At 46.4% G+C, this 27,696-nt stretch overlaps 2 protein-coding genes across 3 annotated transcripts in view; both read left to right on the top strand.

Annotated features, from left to right (window-relative positions):
• The window catches only part of RAD54L2 (RAD54 like 2), a 1,034,525-nt gene that overhangs the window by 350,139 nt on the left and 656,690 nt on the right, over positions 1–27,696 (top strand). For both annotated transcript variants that reach the window (XM_086938836.1, XM_086938837.1), the window contains exon 7: positions 16,202–16,384. In XM_086938836.1, coding sequence (XP_086794962.1) covers positions 16,202–16,384 — 183 coding nt within the window. The remainder of the gene's footprint in view (positions 1–16,201; positions 16,385–27,696) is intronic.
• LOC147692653 (uncharacterized) overlaps positions 1–27,696 on the top strand; it is a 273,896-nt gene that overhangs the window by 56,736 nt on the left and 189,464 nt on the right. The gene's annotated exons all lie outside the window — the stretch shown is intronic.

Genomic DNA, 27,696 nt, shown 5'->3' with positions numbered 1-27,696 from the left:
ATTATCACTCCTTCGGAAGGCTCAGGCTCTTATGGCCACTCCATCTACAACAGTGAGGACGGTGTCTTCTCTACTCTGATCGATGGCCTCTTGTATCTTCCTGACGCCACACACGTGGCTGCACATGAGACCGCTGCAGGAGAGCTTGGAGGACCAGTGGGAACAGAGGAAAGGGCCTTGGGACAACAAGATACATCTGTCTCTGCATGCTCTTCAGTCACTGAAGTGGTGGTGTTCGGCGGAGAATCTCCTCAGAGGGGTCCCCTTCCACAAGGATATTCCCACGCAGACTGTCGTGACAGGTGCTTCTCTCCAGGGGTGGGGAGCGCACTCCGGAAGTCTACAGATTCAAGGAACGTGGTCCCTGATGGAGGCCACGTATCACATCAATTTCCTGGAACTCAGAGCTGTTCACTTGGCACTGAAGGCTTTTCTTCCGTCCTTCCAGACCAACTCTCTGCTTGTACAGACGGACAATACCACCACAATGTATTACCTCAACAAGCAGGGGGGTTCGAGATCACGCACTCTGTCGCAGGAGGCGCAGACGATCTGGCACTGGCTTCTGGCCAGAGGACTGACGATGACGGCTACCCATCTGCCAGGTGTGCAGAATGTTCAGGCAGACGCGCTGAGCAGACTGATTCAGGAAAACCACGAATGGGTCATAAACGACGAAGTACTAGGAGACGTCTTCGCAAGGTGGGGAACTCCAGACGTAGATCTGTTTGCCACCGCCGCAAACAGCAAATGCCGAGACTTCGCCTCCAGGTACTACCAGCAGGGGACGCTGGGGAATGCGTTATGGATCAACTGGTCGAACAGCTTTCAGTACGCTTTTCCACCCATTCCCCTGATTCCGGCGGTACTCATCAAACTGGCCCGGTCCAGGGCTAGGATGATCCTGATCGCCCCGGAATGGCCCAGGCAGTGGTGGTTCACAGACCTGCTTCAACGGTCTCTCCTTCCTCACATTCGGCTGCCGTGCAGGCCGGACCTTCTCACGAAGTTCGGGGGCAGATGTTGCACCCCAACCTCTCGGCTTTGAGTTTGGCGGCATGGCTCCTGAGATAGTGCAATATGGCCATCTCAATCTGCCCGAAGATTGCATGGACATACTGAAGGAGTCTAAGAGACCTTCCACTCGGACTTCCTATGCTTACAAGTGGAAGAGGTTCTGTATCTGGTGTCAGTCCAAGAACTATGACCCGACGACGTGCAAGGAAGATGTCATCCTTCCTTACCTTCTGCATTTGGCGCAGTCTGGCCTTAATGTTCATTCCATTAAGGTTCATCTTGCTGCATTGACTGCCTACAGGAAATGCCCTTCACAGACTTCCTTTTTCCAGGTCCCTGTGATCAAAGATTTTTTAAAAGGCTTGAAGAAAGTGTTCCCTCCTGTCAGGCTTCCTTCGCCTTCATGGGAATTGAATGTGGTGCTGTCCAGATTGATGAAGGAGCCTTTTGAAACTATTCATAAGGCTTCGTTGCAGCACCTGTCCTGGAAGGCGGCGTTCCTCGTGGCCATTACATCGGCCCGCAGGGTGAGTGAAATTCAGGCGTTGTGTTGCCAAGAACCTTCTACTGTATTTCATGCTGCTAAGGTTGTTATGCTTCTCACCCTAAGTTTCTTCCCAAGGTTATTTCTGATTTTCATGTCAACCAGACTATAACTTTGCCTACGTTTTTTCAGAATCCTTCATCTCCAGTAGAAAGATCTCTACATTCCCTGGATGTTAGGAGGGTGTTGAAATTTTATCTAAAACCAAAGATATTCGTCAGTGTGACCAGTTGTTTATCAATTCTGGATCAGTCACAACGGGTCTTGCTACCTCTAAGCAGTCCATTTCTAGGTGGATTGTGTCCTGCATACAATTGTGTTACCAAAAGGCTAATAAGACCGTAGGAGGTAAGCCTAAGGCTCATTCCACCAGGGGCAAGGCCGCCACGACAGCCTTGCTCCGTAACGTGCCGATTGCTGAAATCTGTAAGGCAGCCACTTGGAAGTCGGTTCATACCTTTTGCTAAGCATTACTGTCTGGACACTGATGCCAGGGCAGATGCTCAGGTTGGACAGGCTTCACTGCGGAATTTGTTCGCACTATAGTGGTGTTAATTTCTTTTCTCCACCGCCGCTTTGGTGTGGGGATGGGCTTGCCATACTAGTCACTAGATTATGACTATACACAGAGATCCCCTACTACAGAAGGAGTAGTTTCTGTCCTGTAACTCCAGTTCTGTAGTAGGGGTATCTCTGTTATAGTCATAAGCGCCCGCCCTCCTCCCCGGTGGAGATACTTTTTCATGTAAGGAATGCTACAGGTCTGGAGTGCTACGCCTTCAAAAAGAACTGAAAGTAAGAGGGACCTGCTATGCATCCTGGGATACTGGAAGAAAGTTCTGGAATGTTATCTTAAAGGCACAGTATCCTATTGTAAGCCACATAATGGCAGCCTATGGGGCTTGTCTGTCCATGCCTTCCTCTCTATCATTCCAGAGGCTTTTGCTGGTAAAGGAAAGTTTCTCTATGGAAGAAACTGGGCAGGCTGTGTTGTGTGTGTTTTTTTTGGTGGAATTCCTAGTGGAAGTACTGGACAGTGTAGCCTGTGGATATAGGCTGCATTATTTGTCTTTCATTCTCTCTTAATTGCATTTCTTGACAATTTAAGAGATTATTTTTGATTGCCGGGGTCCACGCACATGAGCGGGACTATTCACTAGATTATGACTATAACAGAGATACCCCTACTACAGAACTGGAGTTACAGGACAGAAACTACTCCTTACATGGAATTGCACTATCCAGGTTGAGACCGCACTGGAGTGCCTACCACTGTGGAATTTATTGTGGGAGACGAGAAGAGTAATGTCTTCACTAAGTGTAGCTGCAGATAGGTGGTTACTCAGAACATTTGCATCTGAATATTAAGTGTTGATCGAATTTGACGCAGATGAGTTCTGACCAAGGCGGCTGGCGAGGGATTTAAACTCTGTTGATCAGGCAAGTAAATGGCTTATCAACATCTAGTCCTTTTCAGTTGCAGGTGGTTGATATCCCAGAGACACTTGTCTAAGCGACTGATGGGGTCAGGGGAGGACTGGTCAAACTTTAGGACAAGCTTGGCCAGTGTACGAAAAAGGTCTTAAATCCAAATGACACTACCTGCTGTGCTCGGAGAGCTTTCGGGCAATCAGCACTTTAGCTTAGCATCTCCTGACCTTTACAAGTATCTGGCTTATGTGACTTTGTGGACAAAAGCAGTACTTGCCTCAGGCATGAATAGTTACCCTTGGGTTTCATGAGCCTCAGAAAAGTTGATTGACCATTAGCTTTACGCTGTCTGTTACTCTTATTCAATGGATCATTTCCTGTTGATCACTACTATTGGTCAAACCATCGGAAATCGATGCTGATTGCCTCCTGTCTTAAGTGCAGAAACTGGCAAAGATGTGTTTGGGATGGTAATGTGCTGTATGTGACACTTGCATATGTGTGCAGAACAGGTGCACAGAATCGGCAGTTTATAGCAGAGAGTCTGGCAAGTTTAAAGGGAAAGAGCGTTTGGACTAAAAGTAAAGTAGCAACTGTAAAAGGAAATGTCATACTTCTATCCCCTACTCTGGTAATTATTGGATGTGATGTGAAATTAAATATGTGTACTGAGGCCGAAGCTTTAGTTTTCATCTCTGTAGCAGTCCTTAGGATTTTAATAAGTGCAGCCTGGAAGGATACAGAAGCTCCTACTTTTCAAATGTGGATGTGCAGAATGTTGGGTATACATAACATTGAGGAAGCACTATATGATTTAAAGGGAGCGAAGATAAGGGATATGGGTAAGCGACTTTGGGCCCCAGTAGCCACTTGGAGGACAGCAAAAAGGTCAAATGAATGATTTACTGGTATTGTAGTTATTTAACCTGTCTATTGATTACTGTTTATTGTTTATTATTCTTTCTGTTCTTTTATTGATGGTATAATTTTACGTATCTATTTATGTATTTATGTACGCATTTATGTATATGTATTTTCTGGTATGAACTCTCAATAAAAAAAATATATAAAAATAAAAAAAGGAAATGTCATACTTATTATATTGATATTTGTAAGGTTTATTATTTATTTAAAATCTTTCCAATATTCTGATCACAAGAAAACAAATACATTCGATCATGAATATATACATTTAAATTGTTTAAAAACAACAATTTTTGCAATAGTCTTAAATATAGCAGCAGCAACAAGTGGCATACATACAGAGCTGTAAAGTGATTTGCTGTATTAAAGTGCTAGAGTTAAATATTGCAGAGTGGTTGTAGCTGATAAAGTGCTAGTGACAAGAATGTGTGCAAGTGAAATGTCTAGCGTAGCTTGTATACAGAGGGAGTAAGGGATCAATTTGGTGTATTCGTTTAGTAAGAGAACACAACCCTGCTCGGGCACTGTAGTCTCTAGTGTCATGCGATACCATTGCCAATCTGCCCGCGTTGCAGTCTTTCCAAAAGGGACTGCTCATTGGTTGACGGCGCTTAAAGAAGGCTTGGTGAGTGAACAGTGCTTATGTGGTCCTCGCCATGTTCCAGCAGTGGCCACTGAGTTTCAAAGTTGTCCTTTTCTGTGTGCTGTTTCGGGCAGATCTTATTCAACACTTTTAACTGGTCCGTGTGTTTTTTCTATTTTCACACGATTTTAGGTATTGAGGTGGTGGTTTCCTTGGGTACGGCTTTTTGCATTATTTGTGCTTTTTTTGTTAAACCTCACACTTCATTCCCTGAAATAACAAGCATTTGCAATGCAATAGATCTCGCATTAGGAAAGTTTGAGCTATTGGTATTGTAAATGACACACTTTTTATTTAAGTGTTGGTTTTGAAAATAGCGAAATTAATAGCTTTGTCATTTACAATACCAAATATGACACCTATAGCATTTGTAATGCAACATGTGTTGTATTAACGTGAGTTAGATGTATTGATATTACAAATAATGGCTTTTAATTTTTTTTAAATAATAATTAAATAAAAGTTATTGGAATTTATAATGACAATAGCTTAAACTTTTGTAAATGACGTTTATGAAGATTATGTTCAGTGTATTTTATTGTGACGAATATCCAAGAACAGAAGTGAAATATTAACTTCTTTTTGTGACATTTGTAATAAAGCTTGAAACATTGAGAGATCATATTTGAACTAGTTGTTGTTGAATGGTTGCACAGATTGATGCTGTGGTGGCGCTGAGTGATGTGGTGGCAATATGTGATGCTGTAGCGTTCATTGATGCTGTGGTAGCGCATAGTGATGTTGTGGTGCCCCTGAGTGATGCTATGGTGGTGCTGAGTGATGCTGTGGTGATGCGATACATATATAGAGTGAGTTCGATAGATAGATAGAGTGAGGGTGATAGGTTGAGTGTGGGTGATAGGTAGAGTGAGGGTGATAGGTAGAGTGAGGGTGATAGGTAGAGTGAGGGTGATAGGTAGAGTGAGGGTGATAGGTAGAGTGAGGGTGATAGGTAGAGTGAGGGTGATAGGTAGAGCGAGGGTGATAGGTAGAGTGAGGGTGATAGGTAGAGTGAGGGTGATAGGTAGAGTGAGGGTGATAGGTAGAGTGAGGGTGATAGATAGTGAGGGTGATAGATAGTGAGGGTGATAGATAGTGAGGGTGATAGATAGTGAGGGTGATAGATAGTGAGGGTGATAGATAGTGAGGGTGATAGATAGAGTGAGGGGATAGATAGTGAGGGGATAGATAGTGAGGGGATAGATAGTGAGGGGATAGATAGTGAGGGGATAGATAGTGAGGGTGATAGAGTGAGGGTGATAGATAGAGTGAGGGTGATAGATGGAGTGAGGGTGATAGATAGAGTGAGGGTGATAGATAGAGTGAGGGTGATAGATGGAGTGAGGGTGATAGATGGAGTGAGGGTGATAGATGGAGTGAGGGTGATAGGTAGAGTGAGGGTGATAGGTAGAGTGAGGGTGATAGGTAGAGTGAGGGTGATAGGTAGAGTGAGGGTGATAGGTAGAGTGAGGGTGATAGGTAGAGTGAGGGTGATAGGTAGAGCGAGGGTGATAGGTAGAGCGAGGGTGATAGGTAGAGCGAGGGTGATAGGTAGAGTGAGGGTGATAGGTAGAGTGAGGGTGATAGGTAGTGAGGGTGATAGGTAGTGAGGGTGATAGATAGTGAGGGTGATAGATAGTGAGGGTGATAGATAGTGAGGGGATAGATAGTGAGGGGATAGATAGTGAGGGGATAGATAGTGAGGGGATAGATAGTGAGGGTGATAGATAGTGAGGGTGATAGATAGTGAGGGTGATAGATGGAGTGAGGGTGATAGATGGAGTGAGGGTGATAGATGGAGTGAGGGTGATAGATGGAGTGAGGGTGATAGATGGAGTGAGGGTGATAGATGGAGTGAGGGTGATAGATGGAGTGAGGGTGATAGATGGAGTGAGGGTGATAGATGGAGTGAGGGTGATAGATGGAGTGAGGGTGATAGATGGAGTGAGGGTGATAGATGGAGTGAGGGTGATAGATGGAGTGAGGGTGATAGATGGAGTGAGGGTGATAGATGGAGTGAGGGTGATAGATGGAGTGAGGGTGATAGATGGAGTGAGGGTGATAGATGGAGTGAGGGTGATAGATGGAGTGAGGGAGATAGATGGAGTGAGGGAGATAGATAGATAGAGTGAGGGTGCTACACAGATAGAGTGCAGGAGATGGATAGATAGAATGATGACTATAGCTTGAGTGAGGGCGATAGATAGAGGGTGATAGTTAGAGTGAGGGCGATAGGTAGAGTGATGACGATAGCTAGAGTGAGGGCGATAGATAGGTTGCGCTTTGTATGGATGTTCAACGTGTTACACTCTTTATGTCCCTGATCGAAGGGCAGGGCACCTTTGAAAGAGATAAGCATTTTGGTACAACCAGAGCAGAGCACTGTGAATGCAGATCTACCACCTGCAAAACAAGAAGGAAGTGGGATAAGGGAGGGGGGGGCAAAAGGGGAGCACTTTTGCGGCCGCTTTGATGTTCTCAGTGGCCACGTGGCTCACTGAGAACATCAAAGCGGCCACGAAAGTGCTCCCAAAGGCTGCAGGCGGACAAATGATGCACGTGCCCAGCGCACAAGCACTGTACCTGATCCTTCTGCAGACTTTGGGAGCACTTTTGAAAGCCCCACTAAATATCTCGCCAATGCATCGCTAACGCGATGGCTTAGGCGAGACCTAACAAAGAGCCTTTTGGGTTAAACATGACCTATTGTTTAGTGTCTGTGATCCAATCAGATGCTTTTTTTCTGCCAACGTCACATTTTGCCACCAATTGGCCTGAGGATGGTTGGGTATTGTCTGCCCTTCATACAGATGTGAGGAACGATATACTGTATATGCGCCATGGACTGGGTGATATTCCCCTTAAATCCCCCTGAATTATCCTGGTGTTTCCAACTAGTCCTGATGAAAACTTCCCATAAATAACTGATAGGGGTTGAAACATCAACACGTTTGACATGTAGACAGCTAATCATTGATATTCGTCCGAATGGTGCTCTAATTCTGAGACAAAAATGAAAATTGCATTGCAAATGTGTCTACAATATTTCTGCTTTGTTCTCATTTATAGTACACATTTATTTACAAATGTCACTCTCACATAACAGATAACTGGAGCATCTATAGATTATATATTTGTCTGAATTTGTTTAATCCCCCAAAGGACATTAAATACTGTCAATTTACGAACTATGTGCATGCTGTTTTTTACGGCAGGGAAACTAAGACGTGAGGCTATTCGCGGAGACTACCACTGTTCTCTTAAATATTATTGATTACCCGGGTTTCCAGGGTTACAGGGTTACCCCATATTTGAAGCTAGAGTGACTAGATAAATCCAGACACACTGGTTACAACATGGTAACTTTCTATCCTCCTCTTCTCCATTCATGTTACAAATATAAATATCCTGGGCCCGCAGCATGCAAATCCATTGAAGTTTCAGGGCCACCAGAGGTGACATAAGCTCTGGCACAGATGGATCCTAGTTTTCCCAAACAGTTGAGAAAGTGAATGGTGAGTGTTCACCAACGAGGCTCACAAAAACTTGAGTACGTGTAGACTCAGTGCTGACTAATGAGGTTAGTAAAGTGTTGACTAGGTGCAGGCTTAGTGTTGAATAATGAAGTTTAAAAAAACAGCTGAGTAAGTACAGGCTGAGTGTAGGCCAATAAGGTTTGCAAACAGCTGAGTGAGTGCAGGCTGAGTACTGAATGATTAGGTTTTCAGACAGCTGAGTGAATGCAGGCTGAGTACTGATTAATTAGTTATGCAAGCAGCTCTGTAGGTGCTAACTGAGTGCAGACTAATGAGCTTTGCAAATAGTTGAGTGAAGGCAGGCAGAGCACTGATATATAAGGTTTGCAAATAGCGGAGTGAGTACACGCTGAGTGTAGGCCAATGAGGTTTGCAAGCAGCTGAGTGAATGCAGACTGAGTGGTGATTAAGGAGGTTTGTAAACAGCTGTGTAAGGGCAGGCAGAGAGTAGGACAATGAGGTTTGTAAACAGCCAAGTGAATGTAGATTGAGTACTGATTAATGAGGTTTACAATCAGCTGCGTGAGTGTAGGGGCAGAGTGCTGACTAATGAGGTTTGCTAATAGCTAAGTGAGTGCAGGCTGAGTATTAACTAATTTCTATGTATTTGACAAATGCTTGTGTGATGGAGTTAGGTACTGACAACCTGGACGCACTGGACACAGAGTAGGCGCCCTCCTGCCAAAGCCAGCAGATGAAACACCCTCAAGAAGATCAAATAAGGGTCCCAAAAGAGTTCATCCGAGCTGCCAGCATACTACATGTGACAAAAAAAGCACACCTGTCTCTCATACGTCCTCATACAATGATACAACCCGCTCCTAAGCGCTGCGCTGCGCCCATTAACACGATAACATCGCCTCGGTGCTCACCAGGTGCTACACAGAAACACTTTCCATCATATGGGCGCTGCAAAGATCACACACTTCTGAGCAGGCACCCACGCGGCTGACTGCGATACTCAAGCGGACCAGCGCCTCTCCGGTGCGCCCCTTATAGTAGTAGTAAGCGCTATACAATAGTATATATAATACACTATCCCGTGACAGACCCCTGCCCCAAACACAGCTGTCAGGAGTCCCGTGCCTCCTCCACGCTGGGCCCTCTGCAGATCTCATGTGCCACAGAGCTGCCGACGGTCACAGGAGCGGAGGAGGCGCTGTGATTGTAAGTGAAGCCGTCGGGTGAGTAATGCTCCCCGTGCCACCCGATACCCTTTTTTAAGGAGTCATTCGATAAGTGAAGGCAGCCGGGGATGAATTATTGATGGAGAGAGCTGCGGCCTCCTTTGGGTCAGGTCACCGAGGCAGAGGGGGCCCGAGGGGCCCAGGACCCCCACCCCGGGGCCAAGAGGAGCCTCAACTTTACATAAGTCGAAGTGAAGCACGTACACAGCATTAAAGTGCATAGAGGCCCTGTGTGCTTTTAATAGCACAGAGGTGCTTGCAGCCAGGGCACAAGTCGTAAAACAAGGCTTTTTATCTCCTTCAAATAACTAATTTACAGGCCTGCCCGCCCCAATTCCTAAACAGATGAAGGTATTCACGCAGATACGGTCTTGCCGCTTAACACCGATGCTGAATAGATGGTGTTGAGTCACAGCAGCTGCTCTACCCAAAGGCTTACCGATCCTGCAACAAGTCCCCGCTTCTGCAGCTCACCCTCGCGGATCAAGACAACAGACAGTGGGAGGGGGGGCGGAACAAAACGGGCCACGGACAACAGACAGCGGGAGGGGGGCGGGAACAAAACGGGCCATGGACAACAGACAGCGGGAGGGGGCGGGAACAAAGGGAACTCGGAGAACAGGAAACTAACAAGCCGTGAGCTAGCACGCTCCCGAACTTCCGGTTTTGGGATGTGCACGCTCATGGCGGGATGGCCCAGAGGAGCGGTGGCAGCATAAGTCAGGAGTGGCGGCTGAGGCCACTGATGCGGTAAGTGGGGCTTTTGGGGTGGGCTCGGTGTGCGTGTCTGTGTGTCTGTGCGCGTCTGTCGGATTGTGTTATTCTCGTGTGTGCGTGCCTTCGGCCGGCCTGCGTAAGCTCCTCCACAGACCCTGGTAGGCCCGTGCACCGCTCTGTCTCCCTTGAGAAGCAAGTGGGCGACAATAGGTCTCGAGAGCGAAACCTAAAAAGGGAAGACATTTGGAGTCTTGTGAGACGCCAAACACTTCTGTCGCCCAAGTCACCACAGTAACCAAGAACATCAATTTATAGTACTGGAAACTTCCCTAAATGCTACACACAGACTGCTATGTTGACCAGAATACAACCGTAGTGATAGCATGTCTTGACTGATGTAATATAATTTATACTGGTGTCCCACAAAGCTCCCCAATAGGCTGCAAAGGCTCAGCATCCAAACTGCCAGAATGAGTTTGAAAACTGCAGAGGCACTCATTTAAAACCCGCTCTGAAGGAGATTCACTAGATACCAGTGGAGGCAAGGATCTTCGATGCTGTGCAGAGAGCCTAATGGGACAAGGTCCCAGCTTACACACAATGCTACATCCAACCACAACCCATAAAGGTGTCAACGATCATCCACTGCACATCTGAATTCTCAAATATCCTACAAACAGCTGAAACGTGGAGGAAGACCCTGGAGCCATGCACTACACACCAGAATACACCCAGACCAATTTGTAAGTTGGTATGAAAAACTAAGAGTGCTTCGGGAAGAACCTGAAAATAGAATTTTCCCCATAATCTATAACTGGACTTAATTATTATGAGAGTTGCATCAAAGAGCCTGGGGTCTCCCCTCACTGGTTGAATTACAAATTCAGTTTAAACCATTGGCTCATCTCTCCATATTTAAGTAATCCACTGATGTAATCCTAAAACCATACGCAATGTTCTACAAAAACCCTCTAGAAATAGATGGCCTTCATCCTTACAAGTGTTTCTTTTTAGAAGGATTTGATGTGGCATTCAGTGAATGGTGGAGCACAATATGTGACTGATGTAGTTTTTTTGTATTTAAATCATGTTCAGTACATTAAAGCCTGATTCGCATATGCAATCAGCCAAAATAATGCTGGTAAGTGTGTACTAGGTCTAAGAGCCAAATACCACATTTCATGCGCTTTGGCCACTCTCCATAAGCTGTCTAGTAAGGAACATATTATCTTTAAACCGTTATGTCCGTTTTACAAGGTAGTTTGTCCTACAAGTGGTTCTATTTTGTCACCGCACTAAGTTGCACAATCCTTCTTGATCTCTGAGATCGGATGATCAACCTTTACTTGAACCTTTTCCATTGAAGAGACTTGAAAATGGAACAAATTATTGGAAAATGTATGAAAAAAATACTGTCTGCTCAGGTTTAGGGAAGCCCTAAAAACTTCAGTAACTCTACAAATGTTTTGTGGAAGCTGGGTCTGCCTTTTGAGATCATTAGTTTTATGCACCTGCTTTTATCTTTACTGACTTAAAAACAGGATACCCCAATTAGAGGCAACGATTTTCACTTTAACAATCTCACAAACATAAGTATTCTGTGGGAAAGTGGGTGGGAGATTATTCAAAGAATCAGCCACATTTCCCATAAGCCTGGTCAACCACACATATGCATCAGAGGGTTACAATGAAAAGCTAATCACCAAGTGTCCCAGAAAAATACCTGTAGGCACAACATGTAGTAGCTAACGCAGACACCTAGCAGCACAGAGTGGCATGCTGGACACAGCTTCTCTAATGCAAGCAAACCATCCCTAGAAACATAGTCTGAAATAGTGTCTGTCTACATTAGTCAGACACCCCCTAAACATACTGTTGTACAATTTTTTTCCCTCTAGAATAGCTTAAATATTGGAATAATAGAAAATAAACTCTTAATAAATGTTCATAAAGTCTAATGCTTTTATGGGAGCTCTTTTGGTATAAGTGATAAAATATGCGGTTTGGCATACAATATTTTCTTGAGAGGAGAACCCGTTCTGTTTCCAGGAAAAATAAAGAAAAGCTCCTCCAATTGAGAACTGTGCTCCTTTGCCGCACTCGCCTGCTCCACAAAATTCATTTGGAGACGTATATCCCATCAGTTTTTAAGATCAGTAGTCGCCACTATGCATTTTTCTGAGGGGATCTGTGTTCCTCACCAACCTGCTGCAGCAAGCCAAATTTAACACCTTTTGCCAATCACAATGGGGACATAGCAGAGAAACGCTCACTAGTAGAATGTGATGTGCTGAAAAGCCGGGCCAGGTGTTCCCTTCTTGTCTTTAAGCCCTACATGGTGATTACATGAAAATGTAAAAGGTGGCTTTGGCTGACCATTGTAACCCAGGAAGGGAAGCTGAAGCACAGAAGTTGCCATGCACAATCAACACAGCAGGAACACGTTAACATTTAGAGATGCTGATAATGACTATTCTGAACCAACATACAAGGGATTATTATTAAAGAACTGCCTATTGTCCTGCATTAATCAGATAGTGTTAACGAACAATCCTCACTGGAGACAATAACCTGAGCCCAGAGTAGGGGAATGAGTCTGTAAGCCAGTTTTCACTAATGGTATGTCTTGGACGTTCAATGTTTTCGCACATGTAATCCTAACAGAAGAGCAAGTAAGTCTCAAGTTTAAGAACTTTGCACTATATGCTGCTTGTTTCTGGTTCAGGGAAGACCTGGTTTGGCAGTTCAGGCTGGACTGTTCCCATGAGGCACAGGGTCAGACTGATGTGCATATAGCTGGGCCTGAACTGAGGTGGCAAAGTGAGTTATAGAAAGAGGATGGATTCAACCCAGATCTGTGACTGGGGGTGAGTGTCTGAAAAGTTTCAGTACTCCGTATTATCTCTTTGTGTTTACTATATGCAGCTTCACCAATCAGCTTAGGGTTGGGGGAGGTTACGTGGGCACTGTTTGTCAACTACAGATACTTGGCTATTTAAATGTGATAAAAGTATAATGATAGGTGAAAGAAATCCTGTCTTGGGCCAGTCCTTTCAGTACGCCTTTGGTGCGCATTTCTTTTATTGAGGAAGTGTTGAAGCTTTAAAAAATTGGCAGATACGGTGACAGGGGCATAGTAAAAGTATGATTACTAAGATTGCAGGCAGTAATGATTGCTCCAAGTACTGCAACTTTCTTAGTATTGCAACTAGATTGTGAGACTGAACACTGCCTCCCCAAAGGAAATATCCACATTTGTGTTAGTCCGACTTTTTAAACACACAATTACTAGCAATGTGTTGTCCTGATTACAAGTAGGAACAAACTTGACAAAAAATGGGAGCAGATGAAAAAGACAAGACTACAAAGCTTGACTGCTTGGAAGGGCCGGGATTAAATCTCAGGTCTTCGGATTCTAGTTTCCAACTAGACAGCAAAAAGGCTGGGGTGGTAATGACAAAGCTGTGATATATTACCCCTTTTATGGAAACATCACTCTGTGGAAGGGGGGAGTGGGGTCTAAACATACTCTTAATAAAATGTTTACTACAAGGAAGTTGTGTAAAAGAAGGACTGGCAAGCTTAGAAGTCATGTTTCCGAGCTTCATAGCGAACATACCCATTAAACCAGACACACTAACGGTGGCAATGAATTGTCTACGTTGTTTTAGAACTGTAAATATTCATTACGCACTTACAATCTGAAATGCGCTGTTTCTAAGCACTCCAAATGCCTGCAGATAAAGAATAACAATGCAAATGTATATGACATTTTCTCGAGTCCTGGAGGTGGATACTCTGCAGTGGCTACAGTGGATATTATTTACTAGGCTCCAAGATGCAATGTAATTCCAACGGAATAACAGTTATTCATTGCGTACACTTGTCTCTTGGGTGGAGGGTGCCCCATTCTTTTTTCTTTTAATTCATACTTATTTATAATCAACAGCAATGGCTAGTCGCGAGCAGTCAAATGTTAAAGGGACTTTACTCAAAGACAGTAGGAACAGTTAATCAGAGCTGATAAACTCAATATCAGAGCAGTACTTCTTAAAAAGAACACATGACAGATTTAAATAAGCGCATAGCGTAATTAAACTCTAAAATTGCGTTCCTGGCATTTTGCTTCTAAAAAAAGCGTTTTTGATGTCTCTGTATGAACAAAGTGTTTCCCGGGTGATCAGCGCCCTGCAAAGTCGCAACCGAATGCTGCCCACTCTTGCCACTGTGCATAAGTGTCCTACTACTGCTTATCGCTATTCATGCTCCGGCTCCTTATGTCAATGCCAAGACTACTTGTCCACATGTGGTAGCCATGATTAGCATCAGAATAGACCTGGTACTTGTGCTTTTCCCACGCCTCCTAATTCTCATACCACCGATGCTTCTTTTGGTCTTTTTACCTTAACGAGCCACATCCCTGTATTCTGCTTGGCTCCAGTAAGGTCCACTTCCCAGCCTTTCTCAGCCATGCTCCCAGTGTTATGGGGTGGGTGTTTTGTTGTTCTGTGAAAGCACGCGTTCAGACACACTTTTATTATCCCGGCTGGAGTTACGATGTTGTCTAACAAAGTGAGCTGTTCAAGCCCGGCACATGAGAACAGGTTCTCTGGACATAGACATTGAAGAAGGACGAGTTTGACGCTACTCGAACATATTTTAAGTGTCGTATTAGAATTGGAATCAAACCAATTGACTTTCTATTACGCTCCTCAAAATTAATCACGAAGAAAGCTCGTGTATCAATATATTTCAATATGAATTGGAAATAATGCAATGGCTTAAATTATGACGTTTGTGAATTATTCGTATCGTAAGTGTTCCTATTGCTATGCCTAAATCGGGAACTACTGCAAACATTTTTAAAACATTTGCACAACTTCAATTATTGCAAAACATTGAAATATGTATGTGTGTTTTGGTTTTACTCGAACATTTGGTAAACAAATCTAATCAGTTGCCATCCCAAGATTGCCGTTCCGTTTACATGCTGTGAACCACATTACGAAGAGCGTTTTAAGCTTTAAAGAGGTTGCGTGGTTGTACGGTGGTCCTAAGAACACCAGTCTTCTTTACCTAAAGGATTGCCATACGTTCTGAAAACATATACTTTGTGATTGTATGGAGATTTCTTACCTCTTGCGAGGTCCAAAGTGCTGCTAAGTTTTTATAGTGCACAATTAATTTGCAACAATACGAGTAACGTTTTAGCCAAAAAACTCATATTGATGTGCTGTTGCTTTTTAAATTGGAACGGGAGGACTTTATGAAATGGATGAAAAATGACTTTCACTTCTGTGTTGCTAACATTTGGATTCACTTGCACGACCGCTATAAGAACAAGCACCACCTCTCCCCTAGCTGCTTCACCGCCGAGGAAACAGGCGACTGAATCCCGCCCCTCCAGGACTCCCTGACCTGCCTCATGGTTGCCAAGGCAATATTTCTAAAAATATTGTCGTGCTACCGTAAGGCAGGTCATGGAGTCCTCGAGAGGCGGGATCCAGAGCATACAAATCTGCTAAACAGGAGCTTTTTCCAATGGCAGGCCTCAGTTTCCAGAGGCCTGACAATGGAAAAAAGGGGCGAGGCTTCACACCGTACTGAAAACCCCTGCTCACAATATCTCTTTGCCTGCAAGCAGGGCCATGCCCTGCAATGCAGGCTTCGACCTAAAAATGGGAAAACGATTCATCCAAAAACTTTCATCTTAACTTTGCTTGTGAATTGAAGTATGCCAGTTATTTCCTGATCATGTAGGACAGGTGTGTGGTTACTTTCTTGTACAGTTCATATTGCTACTTGAAAGTTTCTAAATATATTTATTCTGAGCACCAAATAAATGTTGTCTTTGGTGCGCCTGATATGTGAGCCATTAAGAAATCCTTTGACATTTTTTACATTTATTTTTGTGGAAGACAAGCCATTTAGCCTACGGTTTTAGGCATCCAACATCCTGCCTCGTATACCCTCGCCACCTACTAAGCTTTGACCTTTACACCAGTTTGCTCCCTTGTGAGCGCTCCCTGCTGCTCCTCATAAAGACATACACATTACATGATACTTTTTGGGTGCTCTCTGCTGCTTCCTGTATCTTCAGTCATACACTCATATTGCCTCTTAGTGTTTTGGTAATCTGTATTGTATGTGCTGTTCAAGCCTGTAGCAACACTTCTGTTAATGTTCTTTTTCTTTTTTCTAGGTTGGAGGAATTCGCTTTCTGTATGATAACTTGGTGGAATCCCTGGAGAGGTTTAAGGGCAGCAGTGGTTTTGGTTGCATCCTAGCCCACAGCATGGGTCTGGGCAAGACACTGCAAGTTATCTCCTTCTTGGACGTCCTTTTCAGACACACTGAAGCCAAAACCGTTCTGGCCATTGTCCCGGTAAGTTTGGCATCATTGTGTACTGTGTGTTTTTTTGATAAATTGCATTGCCCATGAAAGCTTCCCAATCTCTGTGACGTCCGAGTATTCTGTATTTAAGTATTTAATTACTAGGCACTGTGACAGCTCTCTATGCATCTACCACCAACGACAGAAGCTCAGCTTATGTTTGTAAATCTTACAGCAGTTTATACATCAGCAGTAGACTCATTTTTATTGTCCATTCTCAAAACAGTGCATGTTGAAATAGAACAGAAAGCAGTCTAGCTCTTATATGCCAATGTCAGTTGTTTTTGAAATGTGTATAGTTATAATTTGTAGCAGCCAGCTCAAAGCTTATAACTGATAATTTCAGGGTTTATGACTACTTTCGGTTTTCCAGATGACCTTGGAACCCCCTTCATGGTCGTAACTCTGGGGCTTTAAATTGGCCCTCTCCCCATCAATCTTTCCCAAACCTTCCTTTCCTTCTGTTTCTGCAGTGCCAAGACTCCCCTCTGCAAAAGTGCGCTTTATAAAACAAATTTTCATTTCAATTCGTACTCTTGTCACTGCTGTACCGGCCACCAGTACTCAGTACCATTTAGCCTTTTTAGGTCGACCTCTGCCAATGCGCTTGCGCATTGCAGATGTCGATCATTTGTAGCTGAAACAAACTCTTTAAACCAAGCGCGGATTCGGATTACATGCAGTTCATGTGCCCGTGCACGCGCTTCAGACCCGCCACAGCAATGCCGAGAGAGCTTCACACTTCAAAGGTTCCCTCCCACCCTTCCGACTTCAGGCATTCAAACGTGAATTTTCCCCAGCGTGCAATGCCGAGGGCTTGTTGTTTTTACCAGCATCCTTCTATGCCACATGCCTTGTTAATTCATCCATTTATTAACACCATGCGCGCTAGCGGAATTCCGCTCGCACGCTGGGTTTTGCGGAAACGCACTTTACGTGACGAGCTGGGCTCGTCATCAGCGTGCGAGGAGGCTACGCCATGACGAGCCCAGCTAGTCATCAGCGTCGAATGGGGTTAATAAAGAATATGTGCAACACATGCTGCAAACGTCATTCAAGCCACAACAGCACAACTCGCATTATTCAGACCAAGTGAAATGACAACTGTAAGTTAACCACGGTTCACTCACCCAACACACACGTATCCTAAAAAAAGTAAGAGTAATCATTCCCTTGAAACTACCTGAAAACATTCAGTACACACACTGCTGCGCCGACCCTTCATCTCACACGTAGACACACACAATTGTGTCGTTCGCACCTCAGCCCATTGACTGTCCAATGAGAAGCACCAGTCCTTGTGTAGGGGCGCCCAGACTGCTTAAGGCGCAACGACACAACACGCACCACAGGCCCTCATTAGAGAAGTGAGCATAATATAAAATAGTATAATACACACACTGGTGCAGTACAACCAGCTTCACTGCAAGCTTCCCTCATACACAATGTGCACAACAAGCAGCAGTGCGAGCGAGCTCTTACACACACACACACACAGTAGCTGCAACAGTTAGGTGGATAGCAGGCGTATACTGCAGCATGCACGGTTCCTGCTGAGTAGAACTTTCACTCACACGCAGAAATGAGTGTGTGGACATTTCGTTGCTGGCAACCTCCTGGCAAGCGCACCCAAATTCTTGGCCCGTTCCCCCACGCTCAGCCTCCCTCACTCTACAAGGGCCTTGCTTGACGACGCCCTCCTCCCCTCCACCCCCTTCCCCCCCCACCCCACCTCCACCGTCCTCACCCACTCTGCCACCGGATCCCACCACACTGCCTGGCATCTTACACCCCAGCTCTCCTCCCCAGGCTGTTCCACTCCCTCCGTTCTACAGGGCTTGCTCCATACTCTCGTCTCTGCTCTGTACGCCCCCAAGGGCATGCACTCGGGGACCTCACGAGCTGTGGCGTGGGCTCCACCACACAAAAAAACTCCCACCAGGCTGCTGCCAGCTTGAAACTTTTCACCCAGGAGGTGCGAGCACCGCCTGCCCTGAACACACAATGCCCTCGAGAGCCCGAGCAGGCCTTCGCTAAGGAGCACAGATTGGCCACGCAGGGCCCACTGTACCCCTTAATGCCTCTTCCAGAGCACGGCGGGCCCTCTGTACACCCCTCTATGCCCCTCTTCCAGCCCCCTCGAAGCTTCCCTAATTGGCCGCTTCTGCTGTAGGGCCCCGGGCCCGCATCCAAGTGCAGCCGGCGCAGTCGCTTTAACTGCAGCAGCCGTTCCTGGTACTTGGTTTTCGACCCTTGTTGTTAAATGTTTCCCATAAACTCTAGAAACCGCAGCCGAGGCGGGCTGCTGTGCAAGAACCCCCCAGGGGCACTTGAAGGCCTCCGAAGTGTCTTGCGCATCCAGGGGCTCGCACAGCGCCAAGAGCGGGGGAGATGGCGCCCCGCCAGGGCGGCTCAAATATATCCTTCGAGGATGGCTGCGTTATTAATTATTAACAGTAACAGTAGATGTCTGCACAGCGGGGGTCAGGGGGGCAAGCAGGCACCTGGCCTCCAATGTCAGTGTTGTGGAGTTCAGTTACAGACAGACCCACCCGTCTGCCGCAACTCCCTCCTCTTCCGGCTGAGAAGGAAGCAACAGCAGACAGCCTGTCCTCCGAGGTTAAGGGGAGACTGTACAGCACTACTTTTCATACAAAGCATCGGCACTTGACAGGAAGGGAAGCGTTTCAGGCTTTTACTACTAAGGCACAAGATCTTTAGAAAGCATTGCTCTGTCTGTACTTTGGTCCTGGGAGTCCCTTCTACAAGTATATAGGACGCACCAATTATTTTGTAAAAGGTTGCATGGAATTATGGCAATACCTATGCTAAAACATGGAAGACTCGTCTCAAACCTAGCTTTGCAAACAATCACTTCAGTAAAGCAGATGTCAAGCTCATATCCAAGATGGCGGCTATGCAAGCCAGAACCTCTCAGCTGTAGACCAGTGAACGATGATGGATTCAACCCAGATCTGTGACTGGGGGTGAGTGTCTGAAAAGTTTCAGCTCTCCATCCATCATCTCCTTGAGTTTGCTTTGTTTGACCAGTGAATGGCATTTGCAATGGAGAATGCTTTACTTCTAGGAGACCAGACAGATGCACATTTTTGTTGTTTAAAAACACATTTTGTGGGCTTACCAAGAACATACACATGCTTGGAGCCGGTCTATTGCTTACTTTTGGTTGACTTTAAGGTCACTCATTTCCATGATTCTTATTGGTCAATCTGCTGTATGTGTCTCCCACAGAGCATTGCCTCTTTAGCCATCTCTCTGATTGGCTGGCTTCTATGCTTCTTTGCTCGCTTTCAGGGCACTACTTTTTCCTTTTGTATAAGCACACCATCTGCCTTTTATCCTTCTAAGGTTGATAAATTGACATTGTTAGGTAATTACAGCGCGTTGACATCCCAAGGTCTGCGGTATTCTGGAGTTTGTGAAGACGAAAGGTATGACATTGTACAGTGGAATGCTGAACAGTTTAATGAATTTTTGAGCGCCAAGATCTGTACAGGGGTTATATATACATAGCCCCGTTGATCATTCTGTGTTTTTTTGGGAAATGCGAAGAATATATTTGAAATATGGCTCTGATTTAAAACTGCCGAGTCCTTACAACGTGAGAGCAAAGGCTGAGTTTCAAATTATAATATCAATAACTTGTCTTTTATATAACACTTCATACCACATTCCTAACGTGTCTAAGCGCTGTTACTGTTACTTAATTAAATGATACTTGGGCACTAGTGATATGGGAATGAAAAGTAACGCGAGTGCTCAAAAGCGCACAACTACAATGAAAGTTCTATATATAAAAAAATAGTGTGTTTCAAAGTAGTTTGCTTAAGTCCCGGGAGGGGAAACAGCAGGCAGCTGTCATTATTTGTTTCCTTGTGGGAAACATTCCCTCAAGCAATCCGTTTAAAAGTCCGGCAGGAAGGACTTTTGATCACTATCTGTGTCACCATCTTTTGTTAATCCAGGAGCAGGAGCCCCAACCTAAACATTGATTGCTTTTCACCACATGCTTCCTGACACACTTAACACTTTCTGCACGCCCTCTTTCATTTGATTCGCGATGGCGGCCGCCGCACACACTATTCTCGGAACGTTACCCTTGAGCAATGGCAGTCGCTTTTCGATTTTATTTTCTGCGTGCCTTCACTTATGTTTTGCAATGCCTTGCTTTCCTGACACAATGTGACCCGGGCTTTAGGCTTATATTCATTCACAAGGGGGGAAGTTGTCCCCAGTTTTCCACTTAGTCAAATACATTTTGAGCGTTTCTTAAGACCACTCAGGGACACATAACTGACAACTGTCTCGGGGCTCCGTGTGAAGAAATTAGCTTCAGCTCCAGGAACACGGACACAAAGCTACTGATCTACTTTGAAGGTATTTATTTTTTGGTACATATAAAGTACACGACTTCAAGAACACCTGTGAAGCCCGGGTTTCCCAGAGAGCAGAACCGGTTCCTCAATTGCATTGCTGAGTTCTGAATCACATTTATACTAAATGGTAAGGGAGTAAGTGGAAGTCATACCAGGGTTAATCAATAACAAAAATACACCTAAATATGTTATGCCCATATCCATTAAAATCACTCATACTAAACAAAAAGAAATTCACCATGCATACCAAAACAAATCTATCTATTTATCTATCTATCTATCTATCTATTTATCTATCTATCTATCTATCTCTCTCTCTATCTATCTATCTATCTCTCTCTCTCTCTCTCTCTCTCTCTCTCTCTCTCTCTCTCTCTCGCCCTCACTCTATCTCTATCGATCGCCCTCATTCTCTCTATCTCTATCGATCGCCCTCACTCTCTCTATCTCTATCGATCGCCCTCACTCTCTCTATCTCTATCGATCGCCCTCACTCTCTCTATCTCTATCGATCGCCCTCACTCTCTCTATCTCTATCGATCGCCCTCACTCTCTCTATCTCTATCGATCGCCCTCACTCTCTCTATCTCTATCGATCGCCCTCACTCTCTCTATCTCTATCGATCGCCCTCACTCTCTCTCTATCGATCGCCCTCACTCTCTCTATCGATCGCCCTCACTCTCTCTATCGATCGCCCTCACTCTCTCTCTATCGATCGCCCTCACTCTCTCTCTATCGATCGCCCTCACTCTCTCTCTATCGATCGCCCTCACTCTCTCTCTATCGATCGCCCTCTCTCTCTCTATCGATCGCCCTCACTCTCTCTCTATCGATCGCCCTCACTCTCTCTCTATCGATCGCCCTCACTCTCTCTCTATCGATCGCCCTCACTCTCTCTATCAATCGCCCTCACTCTCTCTATCTCTATCTCTATCGATCGCCCTCACTCTCTCTATCTCTCTCTCTATCGATCGCCCTCACTCTCTCTATCAATCGCCCTCACTCTCTCTATCTCTCTCTCTATCGATCGCCCTCACTCTCTCTATCTCTCTCTCTATCGATCGCCCTCACTCTCTCTCTATCGATCGCCCTCACTCTCTCTCTATCGATCGCCCTCACTCTCTCTCTATCGATCGCCCTCACTCTCTCTATCTCTATCTCTATCGATCGCCCTCACTCTCTCTATCTCTCTCTCTATCGATCGCCCTCACTCTCTCTATCAATCGCCCTCACTCTCTCTATCTCTATCTCTATCGATCGCCCTCACTCTCTCTCTATCGATCGCCCTCACTCTCTCTCTATCGATCGCCCTCACTCTCTCTCTATCGATCGCCCTCACTCTCTCTCTATCGATCGCCCTCACTCTCTCTCTATCGATCGCCCTCACTCTCTCTCTATCGATCGCCCTCACTCTCTCTCTATCGATCGCCCTCACTCTCTCTCTATCGATCGCCCTCACTCTCTCTCTCTATCGATCGCCCTCACTCTCTCTCTATCGATCGCCCTCACTCTCTCTCTATCGATCGCCCTCACTCTCTCTCTATCGATCGCCCTCACTCTCTCTCTATCGATCGCCCTCACTCTCTCTCTATCGATCGCCCTCACTCTCTCTCTATCGATCGCCCTCACTCTCTCTCTATCGTTCGCCCTCACTCTCTCTCTATCGATCGCCCTCACTCTCTCTCTATCGATCGCCCTCACTCTCTCTCTATCGATCGCCCTCACTCTCTCTCTATCTCTATCTCGCCCTCACTCTCTCTCTATCTCTATCTCGCCCTCACTCTCTCTCTATCGATCGCCCTCACTCTCTCTCTATCGATCGCCCTCACTCTCTCTCTATCGATCGCCCTCACTCTCTCTCTATCGATCGCCCTCACTCTCTCTCTATCGATCGCCCTCACTCTCTCTCTATCGATCGCCCTCACTCTCTCTCTATCGATCGCCCTCACTCTCTCTATCGATCGCCCTCACTCTCTCTCTATCGTTCGCCCTCACTCTCTCTCTATCGATCGCCCTCACTCTCTCTCTATCGATCGCCCTCACTCTCTCTCTATCGATCGCCCTCACTCTCTCTCTATCTCTATCTCGCCCTCACTCTCTCTCTATCTCTATCTCGCCCTCACTCTCTCTCTATCTCTATCTCGCCCTCACTCTCTCTCTATCGATCGCCCTCACTCTCTCTCTATCGATCGCCCTCACTCTCTCTCTATCGATCGCCCTCACTCTCTCTCTATCGATCGCCCTCACTCTCTCTCTATCGATCGCCCTCACTCTCTCTCTATCGATCGCCCTCACTCTCTCTCTATCGATCGCCCTCACTCTCTCTCTATCGATCGCCCTCACTCTCTCTCTATCGATCGCCCTCACTCTCTCTCTATCGTTCGCCCTCACTCTCTCTCTATCGATCGCCCTCACTCTCTCTCTATCGATCGCCCTCACTCTCTCTCTATCGATCGCCCTCACTCTCTCTATCTCTATCTCGCCCTCACTCTCTCTCTATCTCTATCTCGCCCTCACTCTCTCTCTATCTCTATCTCGCCCTCACTCTCTCTCTATCGATCGCCCTCACTCTCTCTCTATCGATCACCCTCACTCTCTCTCTATCGATCGCCCTCACTCTCTCTCTATCGATCGCCCTCACTCTCTCTCTATCGATCGCCCTCACTCTCTCTATCGATCGCCCTCACTCTATCTATCGATCCCCCTCACTCTATCTATCTCTCTATCTATCTCTCTATCCCTTTATCCCTCTATCCCTCTATCCCTCTATCCCTCTATCCCTCTATCCCTCTATCCCTCTATCCCTCTATCCCTCTATCCCTCTATCCCTCTATCCCTCTATCCCTCTATCCCTCTATCCCTCTATCTCTCTATCCCTCTATCTCTCTATCTCTATGTATCTCTCTCACTCTATGTATCTCTCTATCTATTGCCCTCTATCTATTGCCCTCTATCTATTGCCCTCTATCTCTCTATCTATCGCCCTCTATCTATCGCCCTCTATCTATCGCCCTCTATCTATCGCCCTCTATCTATCGCCCTCTATCTATCGCCCTCTATCTATTGCCCTCTATCTATTGCCCTCTATCTCTCTATCTATCGCCCTCACTCTCTCTATCTATCGCCCTCACTCTCTCTATCTATCGCCCTCACTCTCTCTATCTATCGCCCTCACTCTCTCTATCGCCCTCACTCTCTCTATCGCCCTCACTCTCTCTATCGCCCTCACTCTCTCTATCGCCCTCACTCTCTCTATCGCCCTCACTCTCTCTATCGCCCTCACTCTATCGCATCTATCTATCTATCTATCTATCTATCTATCTATCTATCTATCTATCTATCTATCTATCTATCTATCTATCTATCTATCTATCTCCCTCACTCTATGTATCTCTCTATCTATTGCCCTCACTCTCTCTATCTATCGCCCTCATTCTCTCTATCGCCCTCACTCTCTCTATCGCCCTCACTCTCTCTATCTATCGCCCTCTATCTTTCGCCCTCTATCGCCCTCACTCTCTCTATCGATCGCCCTCACTCTCTCTATCGATCGCCCTCACTCTCTCCATCGATCGCCCTCACTCTCTCTATCGATCGCCCTCACTCTCTCCATCGATCGCCCTCACTCTCTCCATCGATCGCCCTCACTCTCTCCATCGATCGCCCTCACTCTCTCTATCGATCGCCCTCACAAACAATAAGTAAACAAGCAGGTAGGTGCTCCGTGCCGGTAGTGCTCGGGAAAAGGGGAGTGACTGAGTATACCGCCGGTGTAGTTACGGGGGTTCAAACCCCCCCGCCCAACCCGAGAAGCGTGTCTGTACCTGAGTGAGCCACGCGTCTCCTGACGTGTGGCTGGGCGATACGCCGTGTCGTTGGCCTCCTGGTCTGTCGTACGTCGATGAGGATCTTCTCTGCTGGCTTCCTTCTTCAGCGCTCTCCTCTCGTTTCAGCTCGGCAACTTCTCCACCTTTGCGTTCTCCTTCGGGTGTAGGACACACCTCCCTGTCCTCGCTTCCTGGTTTTAGTGGGTCTGACTCTGTGACGTTCCCGGGGCGGGGCCTTCCGCGAACTCGGCCCAGTTAAAGAAACAGGGTCCAGCTTCTTCTTCCAGGCGGAAGAGTGTTGTTTCTGCTCGGTTCCAGTTTGGGTTGCTGTGGGGAGAGAGGTGAGACCGGTATATCTCTTGGCTTCATAGTGTTCTTCTCTGTTCCAGACTGGCCCCCCTCGTGACACTAGCCCTGCACCTGATCTTTCTGCATCTTCATCAGGGAGACTGGATGTGTGCCATCGACCTGCAGGATGCTTACTTTCATATACCTGTCTCAGTAATGCATCGAAAGTTTCTCAGGTTTCAGATCGAACGTCATCACTACCAGTATTGACTTCTTCCGTTCGGCCTCAAATCTGCCCCACGGACATTCTCAAAGTGCATGGCGGTGTGGCTGCTTTTCTTTGCAGGCGGAAGATCTTAGTCTATCCCTACCTAGACGACTGGCTTCTAAAAAGCTCCACGCCAGCTCTGCTTCAGAGCCCTCTATTGTTCTGTCTCAACCTGATGAATTCATTGGGGTTGCAGGTCAACTTCAAGAAGTCAGTGCTCAATCCTTCCCAACAAATTCACTACCTGGGCGCTTCCCTGGACTCCGTGCAGGCAAGCGTGTGTCCTTCGGAGGAGAGGTTGTCATCCATGCTCCTGAAGTGTCGTCTTCTGCTAGACACTCACAGTCCCACAGCCAGGCAAGGGTTGTCTCTCCTGGGGTCGATGGCCTCGTACATCTACATCGTGCCCAATGCACGCCTTCACATGAGGCCTCTGCAGCAGGCTCTCGAGGATCAATGGTCTCAGAGATCCGGCCACTGGGAAGTCCGGGTTTCTCTCCATCAAGGTGCCGCCAGAGTCACCATCAGATGGTGGATGAAACGTTTCCGCCTCTGCAGGTAGTCCCATTTCATCGGCCTCCTCCATCACAGACGGTGGTCACGGATGCCTCAATGCCCGGCTGGGGTGCTCATATGGACCAGCTTCAAGTACAAGGTCTCTGGTCCAAAGTAGAGAGAAGCTACCACATCAACTTCTTGAAACTCCGAGCCGTCTACCTGTCTCTCAAATCCCTCTACCCTTCTCTGCGCACCAACTACATTCAAGTTCAAACGGACAACACGACAACCATGCTCTATCTGAACAAGCAGGGAGGCACCAGGGCACGAGTTCTGTCTCTGGAAGCTCACGTCATTTGGCACTGGCTCCTGGCAAGAGGTCTATCCATTGTGGCAATTCACCTACCAGGTATCCTGAATGTTCAGGCGGATCGCCTAAGCAGAGACTTCGTAGAAGAGCACGACTGGGTGCTCAACTAAGAGGTCTCACAGGAGGTGTTTCAACAATGGGGCGTACCAGATATAGACCGGTTCGCAGACTTGGCAAACGCAAAATGGCCCGTCTTGGCGTCTAGGTTCCCCCAACAGGGCTCAAGGGGGAAAGCAATTTTGATCAGCTGGTCGCAGACATTGCTGTACGCTTTTCCTCCCCTGCCTCATCCCGGCTGTGATTCAGAAGTTCTACAGGACCAACTCCAGGATGACCCTAATAGCGCCGGATTGGCCACGCCAGTGGTGGTACCTGGATCTCCTCCAGCTGTCGGAGGTCCCTCACCGGAGACTGCCTTGCCGTCCAGACTTGTTGACCAAGGACGACGGGAGGGTGTTTCACCCCAATCTTCCTTCCCTTCGATTGACGGCATGGCTCCTGAGGTCATCCAATATGGCCACCTAGACCTTTCGGCAGACTGCATGAACATTCTTAAGGAGGCCAAGAGACCCTCCACTAGAAAGGCTTATGCTTTCAAGTGGAAGAGATTTTTCATTTGGTTCCTTGAAAATTGTCTTGATCCTATCCACAGTCGGGAGCAGGTGATTCTACCCTACCTATTACATTTGGCAAGGTTAGGCCTGAAGTACCCCTCCATCAGGGTTCACTTAGCGGCAATCATAGCCTATAGGAAGTCTCCTTCTCAGACCTCATTCTTCCTTATGCATGTGGTCAAGGATTTCTTGGAGGGGCTTAAGAAAGTTTTTCCACCAGTGAGGTCCCCCTCCCCTCCCAGGGAGCATAACATCGTACTCACTAAGTTGATGGGTGCTCCCTTCGAGCCTATCCATAAGGCTTTTTTGCAGCACTTGACCTGGAAGGCTGCCTTTTTGGTGGCTATCAGCTCTGCCCGTAGGGTTAGCGAAATCCAGGCCCTGTGTTGTAGGGAACCTTACACAGTGTTTCATGCCAATAGGGTGGTACTTAGGACACATCCAGGCTTCCTGCCCAAGGTAGTCTCAGACTTTCTTATTAATCAGTCTATTGCCCTGTCTACTTTTTTTCCTCAACCTACCACTCCCCCGGAGAGGTCTTTACACCCTCTAGATCTCCGTAGGGTTCTGAAATTTTACCTGGCAAAAACCCTTCCACTTAGGAAGTCTCACCAGCTCTTTGTGAATTATGGGTCAACTAATACCGGTCTGTCAGCCTCAAAAAGATCGATTTCTCGATGGATCGTCTCCTGTATAGCTCGGCCTTACCAATTAGTTAATAAGGCTTTACAGGGTAGATCTCATGCACACTCTATTAGAGGGAAAGCTTCCACTACGGCTCTCCTTCGTAATATTCCAATCTCTGAGATTTGTAAAGCGGCTACATGGCGTTCAGTAAATACCTTTACCCGCCATTATTGCCTAGATTCAGATGCACAGGCCGATACCCAAGTGGGACAGGCCTCTTTGAGGAATTTATTTGCATAACTGCATTTTAAATGATATGTTGATTCATGTTACTGTATACTTATTTGCTCGTCCGCAAGACTTTAGGTATGGGCTTGCTAATCTATTTATAGATTATGACTATTGATGAGTAT

Source organism: Lissotriton vulgaris, chromosome 9, assembly GCF_964263255.1.
Source record: "Lissotriton vulgaris chromosome 9, aLisVul1.2, whole genome shotgun sequence".
Taxonomy (NCBI): Eukaryota; Metazoa; Chordata; class Amphibia; order Caudata; family Salamandridae; genus Lissotriton; species Lissotriton vulgaris.
This window is presented reverse-complemented; position numbering and strand designations above follow the sequence as displayed.